This window comes from Delphinus delphis, chromosome 7 (assembly GCF_949987515.2).
Source record: "Delphinus delphis chromosome 7, mDelDel1.2, whole genome shotgun sequence".
NCBI classification, from domain to species: Eukaryota; Metazoa; Chordata; class Mammalia; order Artiodactyla; family Delphinidae; genus Delphinus; species Delphinus delphis.
In genome coordinates this window covers 54366985-54381050 of record NC_082689.1, presented here as the reverse complement: position 1 = coordinate 54381050, position 14066 = coordinate 54366985, and the positions used below count along the sequence as shown (strand labels likewise).

Genomic DNA, 14066 nt, shown 5'->3' with positions numbered 1-14066 from the left:
TTATTTTTTTTTTTTTTGCTAATGAGGGAATTCAAACTCCTGATGAGTGTTACCTACTTGACAGTCATCCTGTGTGTCCTCAGGAAATGGAGAACAGAATATTTGTGTAGTTACTCTTATTTTTCAATTAGTAATAAAGCTTAGGGTGAGAATCCTAGTTTGTAGTTCTGTACTAGCTCCCTGTCTCTTATTAGGATTTGTTTGACTTTAGTCTTATGCTTTGGCTTTTTTCATTTTGTAATTCTGTTCTTAATTGGTTAACTGGGTCCAAATTATTACACACATTCAGACATCATTTACTTTTTAGTAGCACCAAACTGTCCTGAAATTTTTTATGCTAGAGGTCAAGCCAGACCATTTAATAAAAAGAACAGAACAAAACCAAAACCCAAACCAAACTATGAGGAGCCACTGCTTGTGTGATTCCTTCACATTGCTCTTGAAATAAAAATTTTTTTTCTTTAGCTGTTTTTAGAAATGTGACTGTAAACAATGACTGCTTGTCTCTCATAGGCTCTGCACTACCTAGCCACTGTGTTACCATCTTGGCTACTGGTCTCTCCAGTTGGTAGGACAAGTATCTCCTGCACCTCTACAAAAAGTAAAATAGGCGATAATATGAAATGGAATAACATCTGTGTCAGTGTATGGCATTTACCTGTCACAGTCAGTGTGGCTGTGCAGCTGGCACTGCCATACTCGTTGGAAGCTTTGCAGGTGTACTCGCCACAGTCAACAACCTGGGTTCTCAGGATTTCCAGGGTGGTGACATAATTTGCAGACCGAATAGAACACTTGTCACTCTCACAGATTTCTCGGCCAGCTTTGAACCACTGGAAGCGGACATTGGGAGCGCTGTGGATCTCACAGGTGAATTTGGCGAGGTGGCCCAGGGCTACTTCCTGGGGCTCAATTCTCCTCCTGATCACTGGGGCAGCTGCAAAGGGAAGCAGAGCCCATTAGCACACCTCCTTCTCAGGTACCCCACATTTTTCTTTTCCTTCTAAACTTTGTTGCTGTTAATGGAGTGAAACAGTTGAAATTAGTGAAGTGGATTGCAGCAGTTTAAGACAAGTGACTGGAAAATGAGGAAGATCACTGAAGGCAAAAGAAGACAGCAAGCAGCTTTCAACATATTCAATTGCTACTTTTCAGTGAATTGTGAAAAAATGATTAAATTGATGTGATGCTCTTGGCTACATGCATAACAATATGATATATTCTTTAAATATACCATGCTGACTAGGAACACTGCGAATAATGTGAAAAAAACATGATCTACTAAATAAAGTGATGAAGTGAAACAATAGCAAAAAAGATAATCGAAACAAGAAACACAAATAGACAATTAATCATGGTTATTTTGAATTTAAGGATGAGACTGGTGATTTCAGGGTAACTAGGTATTCACTGACAGCTTTTTATTACATATCATTAAAGTATTTTCATATAGAAAGAGACTAAAAAAGCATTTATCAGTATTATGAAATATATGGAAATACGTCTCATTTTAAAAATAAGTAGTAGTGTAGATATAACATACCACCCAGTAAGGCAGTAAGGGAAAAGGGGAAAGTTAATAACCATGATTATGTCTGTGATTTCATTCTTACTCTAAATAAACTGCATTCTGGCAATGGCAGATAAGTGAAAATTCAGTGAGGAAACCTAAATCATTACAACCCAGTGAATGTTAGAACTTGATTCACTGAATCCTTAAAATCCAACCTCTTTTGACTACAGTGAGTTTTGCTGAAGTTGCTGTTTTTCCGTCATCATTCAAGGCCTCACACGTATATTCCCCTTGATGTTCTTCTCTATTTACTTTGTCGATCACTAGCATATATGTATTTTGATCTTGTAAACACTTGAACTTTTCATCTGAAGGCACAAGTTTACTCTCAAAATACCAATTCACCTCTTTGGCATTTGTTATGGATGACGCGAGGCTTACGGTGTCACCTTCCTTGGCAATCACGTCCACCAAGGGCGTCTGTACATCAGGACCACCCTCTCTGAGTGCGCTACCCTCAGCCTCCCGTATCTCTACTGTACGAGCCTTCTCAGTACCACCTTCAGAGGATTTCTCTTTTTCCTCTGATGGTTTTGGTATCTCATCCAGTTTTTCATCAGAGACAGCAGCGGAAGCAGTTGTGGCACCCACAGCTTTGACCTGACTTTCCACCTTAAAATAACTTATCTCTTCCTTTAAGACAAGATATTTAGATTCAACCTCTGGTTCGGTGATTGCTTCAACCTTCTGTGGATCAGAAAAAGAATCCATTTCTTCCTGCAAGTCTATTGTGGCTCCTTTCCGAATTCCAGGTTCCTCAGCTGTTAAGATGTTCATTTCCTCACATATTATAGAGCACAAAGCCTCCTTAAGTTCAGTTTTCAAGTTAGCCATTTGAGGATCAATGCCTTCAATAGTGATGGCTAATTCTTCTGTTAGAGACTTCACTGAGGTAATAAAATAGGTGCACATAATGCGGTTGGGCTCTTGGGTGAAGTCTATGGCCTTGACCTCTACCTGTTCAATGTTTCTTAACCATTCAGAGAAAAGACTCAGCTGCTCGCTGGCCACTGCTGCTTGCAAAGCCCTGCGGATCTGAGTTTTCAGGTTTAACCGCTGCTCTTCAGGAATAGCAGAAAGCAAACTTTCCTTAGAAAGCAGGTCACTTCCCTGCACCTCCTGCACACCATTTATTGCCATGGGCTCTTTTTTATACTTAGTGGTTTGGTTCGGGGGCATTGCCAAGCTGTCAAGACGCTCTTCCTTGAGCAGTACCTGCTTTTCCTCACCTGCCAACGGAAACCTTAAGGACTTGCCTTCCTCAACGCTGGCTGCGAAATCTTGCTTTGCACTGTCCAGTTGATCCACACTTTCCATTAAGATTTCACCTTCTGTGCACGTGTGTTCTGAAGGGACCCGGGAGATCATGATGTCAGGACCCTGGAAACTTTCCACGTGTCCCTCAGCTAAGCTCTGATTCAGGATGAGGGCATTTTGCACCTCTTGCTCTTGAAGGATCACTCTCTGCTCTTCGTCCACTGCGGATACTATCTTTTCTTTTGGTAAAAGTACTTCCTCAGCCACAGAGGTTGGATATGAATGGGCTGGCATTTCTTCTATTGATGACTGTGGATAACTCCCTTCAGGTTCAGCTAATAAAGTTTGCAGAGACTCAACTGTTAATGAACTAATTTCCTCTATGGACATGGCACTTGGGAAGATTTTTTCAGTATCTGGTAGAACCACCTGTAATTCAGGCTCTTGATACATTAGAATATCTTCTTTGGGGAGGGTGTCCTGGGACTGGACAATCTGCAGCTGTACATTGGGAGGTGGTTCCTTGATAGGCTGGACATGAATAGTGTCACTGATGGAAAGAAGTTCACTGATGCTTTCAGGAGTGGGCATATCCTGCTGTAACATGACTGTGGATTGCAGTTGCTCAGCTATGAAAGTAACTTGACTGCTCAGTTCACTGGTTTTAACAATATGCTCGTAAGAAAGCTGCTGTTTTCCTTCTGCAATTAAAGCAGCTTTCAAAATGGTGTCCTTTACAAAAGCTGCAGTCTCCTGCTCTGAGTCAAGTGCCTCAACTGAAGGGACCGTTAACGACGTCTGGGGAAAATCTTCAGGAGCCTCTGGTGTGGACGTTGCTTTACAGGGGGCATCAGTCATGTGTGTGTCTTCCAGAAGCACGAGTAGCTCTGCGGTACAGGTGGATTCACCCCACACATTCTCCGCTTTACAGACATAGAAACCACTCTCTTCTTTCTGAGGGTCATTGACGATGAATGTCCCGGAACCATCAGGATTATGAATGATAGTGTAATAAACATTGGTGCAAAGCTGCTTGTTTTCCTTGAACCACGAAACAGTGGGTGCAGGCTCTCCAAGCACCGTGTACTCAAAGATGGCAGGGAGCCCCTGTGCACAGTGAATTGGTTTTAACTCCTTAAGGAAGTAAGGAGGACAAGGACCTTCGAGCTTTTCCAGAGATTTCTCTTCTGCTGATTCTGGTTCTTGGAGCCCCTCTCCTTTGGAATTTATTTTCAGATAGGCACTACATATTGCCTGTCCATATTCATTACTGGCAATACATGTATACTCTCCCTCATCCTCTAATTTGGTGAACAGAATGATCAAGCTGTGATCATTACCGTCAAAAACAAATTTGTAGTCAGCTGAAGGGGTTAACATTACTCCATTAAAGAACCACTGAATTTGAGGCTTGGGAATACCAGTGACAGTAACAGACAACTTAGCCACATCCCCTATGCTTATTTCAGCATTTGACACTTCTTTGATGAAAACTGGGACACTGCCTTCCTTTTTGGAATCGAATTTAGTTGAATGAACTGGAGGTTCAGACAAAAGTTCCAGTGTTTCATTTCTATTAGATAACTGAAGGCCAGAGCTAGAGGTTTGAGGTCCTTCTTCCTCAGCAGACAGAAGAGAACTAGAAAACTCTGTATGGGGAAAAATGATTATTATTTTACTAAAACAAACAAAGAAGTCATCAAAGAATTATGCACCAATTGATGGCCGCCTTCTGTTTTATTCCTGAAATCATTAGATTATCTTGAGATTAATTTATCAAAAGGCACATTTCTAAAATTTTAACCTTAGCTTATTATATTATATGATTATAAATACTGTACTGATGCAACTTTCAGTCCATTTCATTTGTGTTAGAGTTTATACATTTTAAAGATGTTCTTATGAGTTTTCCTTTGTGATACAGTCCCAATTCTAAAGTTTGAGAAACTGCTGGCTGGCTAAATATTGCTAATCAAATAATTCAGGATCCAAATGTTTTTCTTTAAAACACAACTTTTAAATAAAAATTCCACTAAATATTAATTAATTAAAAAAGAATTCAGGATCATTTAAATAAATTTCTAAAAAGATCCAGAATTGTTATTTACATATAGAATTTTCTTGAGTTTAAGAGTGATCTTCATTGTCAAATTGAAGACTGTTTATTTTCAAACTAAAACATCTATGTTCTAGTTACTGCTTATAACTGTTTTCAGTTACTAGAAATGCAAGCCTTCCTTTGCCTGTGTAAATTGCCCTATTACTTCAACAAAGCTTTTATAATGAGGCTTATGTTAAGAAAATGGGAGAATCAGAAATGAGAGAAAACTCCAACATTAAAAATTTAATTATAGTTTATTGCATGAGAAATACCTACACAGTATTATTGAACAGGAAAACAAACAGTGAATAACAGATACTCTTTAAACAGTATCATGGACAGGATGAAAGACGTAATTTGATAACAAGGAATTAGCTTTTCATTAAATTTTTAGGTAAATAGAACAGCTCTGGTTAATAATAGTTTTATTACCTTACCTAGAGCAGTTTTACTATTGTATTAGTTTACTTGCATCACGTGGAATAGTCTTATGCTTTAATTCAAATGTATTAGCAGTAAAAGGCAGGACTCCAGTAGCTGTTGGCTTATATAAATATACTGGTAAAACTTACCTATAGCATGTAGAATACAAACTCAGTTATTATTATTTCAGTTAGTAAGCTGTAAAAACATTGATTAATTTCACATACTAATGGTGACCACTTAACATTTAATCTATAATGTATCACTCATGTCAGCTTTCCCTTTTCACTTGAACTCCCAAAATATCTGTAAAGGGAGTGAATGTCAGTATAGCGAAAATACCCCTACTCACTAACGTGTTGAAATATTTTCAATTGTTTTTCCTTTCTTCTAAACATGGTATATTAACTATATGAAAGATACCAGATGAAATTCAAGAGTCCTGAAACATGAAAGGTGTAGTTTAAAATACATGTAGTAATGGTAGCTAATAATTATGTTTAAACTCTACTATGCATAAAACAATGAATTCTTTATCCAGCATCAGAGAAATTCATATTTCAGGCTTTTAAGTTATATGCTGTTGAGTCAGAAAATAAAAAATTCCATTTAATTATCTACAACAATTAATAAGTAAGCCAAGGGTGGGCAAGGCTTATTTTTCTTTATTCAGTCACTTTTATTCTGAATATTCTCAAGTGCAATGAATTTAAGACTAACAGAATTCTAATGAGCAAAATCAAATAAAGCCCACCTTTTTATAAGCATAAAAGTATAGTTTTCAGCCCTTACTGCCAATCCAGTATGGCATTAAAACTTTTTTTTCTTTTCTTTCTTTTTTTTAAGAACAGGTTTGAACTATTGTTATGCTGTATAATGTTTGGGTAAAGTGTGCTTATCATGTTTGTCATGACCTGAATTTCTAATTTATTTAAACATCCATTATGTGACTCAGAGTAGAATAAATCCTTAAGTCCCTAAACTATAGAATTAATTTTATTTCAGGGATTTATGATGTGATATATGATATATATATTATATATATTATATTATATACATATAATATATAATATATAATAATATATATTATGATGTGGTATATAGATATATATCATATCTATAATTATGATCACAGATATTATCTGCTCACTGGTTGAAACAGAAATGATTGTTTCACAATGGTGTATCTATCTTGATAAGTTATGGTGACTCAAAGAAAGCAAAGCGAATGTTCTTTCGGGGGGTGGGGTGGGTGGGGTGTAAGCCTGACTGGTCTGTCTATATCCTACACATTCTCCCAGTTTCTTCTTTAACTTGAAAGGCTTTTAGGGAAGTCCCATTGTGGGAATAAAAAATTTGACAGATGAAAGAAGCATAATAAACATGATTGGATATATGGATTCTCTTGAAAATTAAATTTAAATTAAATGATTAATGTTTTAGAATTAAAGTAAAATTAATGTATTTAATATGATCATGTTATGTAAAAATTGCTCAATGCAGGGGAGAAAATAGCCATTAGATGACAGTGAGTAATTTACAGAGTTGGAGGAAGAGAAGTCTCACAATCAAATTACTATATTCTATTATTCCTCTTGTCATCTGTTGCAAAACTGAAATGTATTCCGAATTATATTAAGAAAAGTTACCACTGGGATGACACAGAATCATAGTTGAACAATCACCTCTGTGGTCTTTTGGTCTAACCCTTCGTTTTCAGGTAAGAAAAAACTAAGTTTCTTTATGTTTATTACAGCTTATATGAGAAGATTTAGTTCACAGTGGCACATAGGTATGTTAAGGATTTTGTGAACTTACTATAATTATAATTTTGAAAAACAAAAACAGCCACTTTAGAAACATATATGTTTATGCATCTTAAATTTGAATGCTTATTAATTTCTAGTTTTAAAAATAAAATTCAGAGAAAAGGACAGGAAAGCTAATTATCTTGTTATTTGTATATAATCTGAAATACAAATTACCATATTGCTTCAATACTAGAGATGTCCCACCATCTTTTTCTAATATTAAAGATTCTGAAATTATACTGCAGTTTAAAATTTATATATAAATGTAATATAGTAGTTTCTTGTCCCAACCCCAGTCCAGTATCAAATTAATGCTGCATTTTACACTTAATGCTATCTCAGAAATTGAGAAAATGAGGTAGTCCCAAAAGTGGAAAGATTTATTTGCATATTCTGCAAATGTCTAGGTGAACTCTACCCACCAAGAGATCGCCATTGGTCCCTTCAAAAGCAGCAAGAGTTAAAACACTTAAGAAGAGGGATATTAATAATGAAAATATTTTTTAAAGAGCTAAAAATAAATATGAAGATTGCAAGGTAAAACAGATTATAGAGTTAGTTACCAATTGGGCAAAGCTAGTTTCTGTTGCTGCTTGGTTTGTTCTAAGTCTGAATAAATAAGCATGTATTTGGGTGCAAAAGAGTTATCGTTTCCAAAATGACTTAGAGCAGAGAGATTTTACCTTACCAATTTGTCTGTGTGGTCATCTGATATGGTCTTCCATTTCACATTTTACTTGACATACACAGTTTATCTGCTAAAAGAGAATGCATTCTGCTGAAGGACTTTATGGAGTAGAAGGAGGGTAAAGTAGAAGTACCAACGATTAGGTAGCCAAGGAGATGTTTAATAGTGTTTGATGATTCACAGCAGAATTGACACAGGTGATAATTCCACAGTTTAGATAATAGAATATTTACATGTATTACAAACATGAGATTTCCACATAGAGAAACTGTTTTCCCTGGGGTTTTTCAATGTAATTTGTTCAAATAGAGTAGATGTATTTGGAGATTTATTAGAACTATATAATCTGGAAAGTGTGAAAGCATTCAAGTCCATTCTCATCATTATGGGGACACTAACACCTTGCATGAGGAGCTTTAAATTAGGGTGAGCACTGCACAGGCCTCAGCCATGCCCGATTTGTTCGTAGCTACACACCTGTACTCACCTTCGTCCTCCTTCACTAAGCTCGTTATGAACAGGTTGTGGAACCCTATGCCACTTTCCTCGGCACTGAACCTTGTTCCTTGCACCAATCTCCCATCTTTGTACCAGTAAACCGTGGGCCTCGGAGAGCCACGGACTAAACACTGGAAATAAGCTGCTGTCCCTAACGGTGCTGAACAGTCAGAAATACCTTTGATAAACCTGGGAGGCCCTTCCTCCACCTGAAATTCAAAAAAGCTGTCTGAATATTTGCTCCTTAAGACTAATTCTTCCTTCACGCTGCTCAATGTCACTTTACTTTTCTTTGACAGCAGAGCCAACATTTCGGAATCTCCCATGGTGAGGAATCCCCGACAGATAGCCTCCCCTACATAATTCACAGCTCTGCACCGGTACGTTGCACTATCGGAAAGACAGACGTTGCGAATCTTAAGGGTGTGACTTCCCTTCTCCTCACTAATCACATATTTAGCGTCATCTGGCTCAATACACATATATTCTTTATACCATTTCACTTCAGGAGTTGGGATGCCTATGACTGAACATTTGAACACAGCGTCTGAGTTTTCTGGAATTCTAAAATCACAAATAGGCATTATAAAGCGAGGAGGCATTTCAAATACTTCTAAGTCAATTTTTAAATCTTTGTCTTCTTCCTCCCTTGAAGCCATACTTGGATCTGCTAAATTCAATGGGAGAACATCCAGACTCACAACCATGCTTTTATGATCAGGAGTAAATTCAGGAACTGTGACTATTTTCACTTGCTTCTCAAATTCTTTAACATCTTTTTCACTTAATTCAACTTCCAGGACAATTTCTTGAGGAGAAGGTGTTCTTGATGACCCAGTGTTTTCCAAATCGAACTCCATGACATGCTGATGTGTTACTGGAGGTGGAAGGGCCACTGCTCTCTCTTTTGGGGGCACAATGTCTACATGTGCAAAGCTCTTTGCTTCCCCTATGATGTTTACAGCATGGCACATGTACTCGCCTCCCTCTCCTTTTTGAATGTTAGCAATTTCCAAAGAACACACATTACCCACCCTTTCTATTTTGATTCTTTCATCTGGCTCTAGCAAAGATTTATTTCGATACCATTTCACACCAGGAACTGGAAGGCCCTCAACTTCAACAATGAAGCCCAAGGTTGTGTTTTCATAGATCTTCCTTTTGGTCAGAGGTTCAATAAAAGATGGAGGCATTTCATTGTCTTTTGGTTCAATGGCTTCATTGGGCGTGCCAAAGGAATCAGAACGCCATAATTCATAAGCTGAGCTTCTCTCTTCTGTAGGTGTGTGGAAATGTTCACTTGATGGACTGTCCTCCCTTTCTAGTTTTGATGGGCACCTTTTAAAGATTGCAGTGGGGTTTGGTCCTCCAGTAGGAACAGAATATCTTTCAACAGTTTCTCCTCCTAAAGGTCTAGAATATCTCTCTAGTGTCTCCCCTGAGGGCGTGGAATACCTCTCTAAGGTCTCTCCTGGAGGTGTGGAATATCTCTCCAGGGTGTCTCCCGGAGGTGTGGAGTATCTCTCCAGGGTCTCTCCTGGAGGTGTGGAATATCTCTCCAGGGTGTCTCCTGGAGGTGTGGAGTATCTCTCTAGGGTCTCTCCTGGAGGTGTGGAGTACCTCTCCAGGGTGTCTCCTGGAGGTGTGGAGTATCTCTCCAGGGTCTCTCCTGAGGGTGTAGAACACCTTTCTGCTACCTTGCCTTCGGAAGGTGTTGAGTACCTTTCAGTAGCTTCCTCTAAAGGTGTGGTCCTTTCAATAGTCTTACCTCCTAAATTTGTTGAGGATTTTTTAGCTGTGTCTACAGGAGTAAGATACAAATCAGGAGACTTTGGAGTTTCAAGATGTTCAACAGAGGATGGTGGGGTATAAAACTGATCTAGCTCAGAGAGTGCTTCACTGCTTGTACTTCCCACATCAATTGAAATATCAGATTCAGGAGAAAATGGGCGTCCCAGTGATTCCTGTTGTTGGTTGTAGTACTCATACACAGTGCTGAAAGTTACTTCTTCAACCTCCATTGATGTGACTGATTCACTGTGGACAAGATCTGCCTTGTGCTTGGTGTCTGCAGTCTCAGGGACTTCATGTTTTCCAGCAGCCAGTAAGTACTGTGTTAGGGAGGTCTCACATTCCATTACCTCCGTTGTATGTGCCTCATCCAACTTAGGAGGGTTTTCAGAAAAACAAGTTTCTATATTTTCTTTTTCAGTACTGGAGAAAGAAGTTTCATTCTGAACTTGAATTTCTTCATAACATTTTTCTTTTCCAGGAGCATCCATTTTCTCACTTATTTGATCATTTGGATTCCGTTGTTCCTCAGTCATTAAGAATGGAAAGTGTTGACTCAGGGAAATTTTTCTGCGGCATGTGTCTGCTTCCTGAACCTCTCTTATGTGGTCTCCCAAAATTCCAGCAGTATATCCCTGTGTCCCTCCATCTTGCTTTTGAAATGACTCCAACTCTGGTTCCAAAGAATGCTCCTCCTCCTTTTTACAAACCTCTATAAGCTTTTCCTCACTTGCTTTTTTCACATGTGAAATGTAACTCCTATCCCCATTTTTCTCAGAAATATCAGTTTTTCCTACATCTGTGGATAAGGTTGAAAGTAGGGCACACGGTTCACTATGGATCTCTTCAGAAATAGTTTTAAGAGAAATATCAGTATTTAAAATTTCTAAATTTTGTTCCTGCTTATGTTTTTCCAAATAAGAGGCATCTTCATCACTACCACTTTTCTCCCTCACAGTCCTATCTAAAAACTCCTTACTGGAAGAAATCTCTGGATTGGTAAATATGTTACTTTGTGCGCTTTGAGAGGTATTCTGTGTATCAGATTGTAATGTTTCAGTGCTAGGAACTTCCTCTTTATATGGTGTTTCCTGCTGTTGCCTAGTTTCTTGCTCTTGAAACTCCTTAGCTGGGTCTCCTAAATGAGAATACATTTGCTTCAGATCAAATACAATACTCTCAGCCTCGGTTGTTTCAGAAGCAGGATGCTGGGTTTGAAAATAAGCTTCTTCTGATTGGTCACTATCTAGTCTAACTTCCTGAAATTTTACATCCGCATTTTCTATTTGAGCATGAAATTGCTTTAGGTCAAATGTAATAGGTGCTTCATGTTCAGCCCTTTCAGCAACTGCAGATTGATCTATAAGACCTACTTCCTTCTGTTGTTCCCTCTCTTGTACTTTAAGTACCTTATGAGTTTGAGAAGAAAGCAGCTTTAAATTCATTACAATGTTAGATGAATCTTGTTCAGTGTTTGGAGGCATTTCCTCTGCCTGATGCATATTTGTGTTTAGGTTACTTGATCTTGATTTTCTTTGCTTTAAGGGAAAGTCTTTGTCATCAAGCTTCTTTTGAGGAGGATTCACAAATGATTTCTTGGTAGGTCTTTTTTCTAGAACGCCTTTTTCTATATGTTGTAACTTTTCAAATGCAATGATTCTATGCCTCACCTTTTTTCCTGGGTAGTATCTCCCTTCCCCAAAGGGTTCTTCGTATACAATGATGGACGATTCTTTTGTATTGTAACCATCAGAAGTTCTCTCAGAGTGGATATTTGATAAATAGTCACTTTGGGCATATTCTTGCACGTTTTCCCTTTCTGGTCCACCAAGTTTCCCCAAATCGTTTCTTACCTCTTTCCTAATTTTGACTTCACTGAAATCATCAACAGATGGATAGACAGTCCCCTCTGCTTGGTGTAACTTTGATTTTTCATTTACATGTTCCTCTTTCTCTTCATCCTGACATTGTATGAGTTCAGCTCGGAGAGGCTTGTTGATTGTTATGGATGTAGAAGCACCCTGCATAAATATGGGCAGTTTTTCTCTAGAAGATGTGCAAGAAACCTGGACTTTCTGGTCTATCTGTTCAATTGTCTCAAGGCTTTGAAAATATCCTCTTACAGAATATTCTTTTATATTGGATTGGGGAGTAAAAGGACCGGTTGGATAATCATGAAAGTGTGCCCTTACAGATTCTCCCTGAATGTGTTGATCTTTGGAATATTTGGCATAAATTCCACCCATATTTTCTAATTGACTATATTCCCTGTGAGTGACAGGTTCCACTGTTAGATCTGAAACACTCTCAACCATTCCTGAACTGTTTTCAGCAACACATTCATATTTTCCAGAATCTTGAGAATTAACATCATTAATATATAACCTGTGGCTACAATTAACTTCTTCAAACTGGAACTTCTTGTTCTGCTTTAAAAGGACTCCATTGTGGAACCATGTCACAGCTGGTTTAGGCTCACCAGACAGTGAACATTCAAGGACTATGGAATCCCCTTCTCTACAACTGGCATGCTTTGGCATTTCTTGCAACACTTCTGGCGGCTCGTTAGTAATATCAGATGAAAATATAAATTTGTGCTTTGGTGACCGAGTAGCCTCATCTTGAGGTGTTGCTTTAGGTTCCAACTCCTCCAGTTGAAACAACTCTCTTGACTCTTTATCCTGTTCTGGGGTAGGAGTAGCTGCCGTTATCTGAATTTCTACAGGAAAGGAAAGAAGTTCTATGTCTGCAGAGGGAGGAACTGGTGGGTTAGCTTTTAACATATGGAGATTTGTTTGGCCTTCCTGTCTCAGAGATGGAGGAACGCCTTTTGCTTGGTCAAACACCAATGTCAGCTCCTCTTCTTCATCAGTGTAGTCATGCAACACTGGGACCCTATGTGCTTCGACATCATGCCTTTGTTTTGACTTCACTTTAAGTACACCAGTTGTTTTTACTGTTCCGTATTGGTTAAACAGCACACAGGTAATGAAACCTTCATTTTGAGGATGGACAGAAGAAAAGGTTAACGTTGAATAGTTTTTGAAAGTCTGAGTGATAAAGCCTCGATTACATGGGATTGGTACATCATTGTTATACCATGTCACTATGGGTTGAGGATATCCTTGAAAATGACACACAAATTCACAGCTATCACCTTCATAAACTTCTTGAGGTTCAATTTCTTGAAGAAATGAAGGTGGGCAACGTTGTGGATGTTTCTGGAAAGAATTTTCAAAAAATCTTGTGGTTTTTTCTTCCTGTTCAGTTTTGAATTCATCGACTTTTGTGGAAGTGGAGTGTTGAAATTCTCTCAAATCATCTTTTCTTATTTGGTCAATATCTAATGCTTCACTTTCTTGAATATTTACAACTGCACCAAAAGATTCACTGGTGTATGGTATAGTAACTTGAGACACCTTTTCAGGGGTCTCATATATTTCCTCATTCTTACTTACATTTGTGATATCTTTAGATGACTCTACAATTTCCGTTTGGGTCATAAGTTTTTCAAGTTGTTCTCTTGCTTGGATATTCTCATTTACTAGAATCCTACCATATAAATGGTCCCTTGATAGACTTTCTCTTAGGAATGCCTCTTGGCTCATTCTCATTTCAGTCTGGAGAATTTCCTCATCAACAGTAGTTTGAAAGCTTGTGGGAGGTTCTCCAGATTCTACATTTTGATCCATTAGATTAGGAAGGACCTGTGGATCTTGGACAATACCCTCAGTTGAATTATCTACCTTATCCCTATTGTCAGCTAGATCAGATACAGACCCGCTTTTTATTTCCTCTCGAGAGAACAGAACGTCTTTATCACTGTCTTCACTTCTCAAAGTTCTTGAACTTATTTCAGATGACATATCTAACAAAGATAATTTCTTTTTCTCCATTAACATTTTTCTAGCCTCCCGTAAATGC

General features: G+C 38.1%; 1 protein-coding gene across 1 annotated transcript in view; it reads right to left on the bottom strand.

Moving 5' to 3' along the window:
* Positions 1-14066, bottom strand: part of TTN (titin) — a 281802-nt gene that overhangs the window by 205736 nt on the left and 62000 nt on the right. Inside the window, 2 exon segments of the mRNA XM_060016520.1 lie at positions 659-937; positions 1729-4479. Of these exon segments, the coding sequence (XP_059872503.1) occupies positions 659-937; positions 1729-4479 (3030 nt within the window).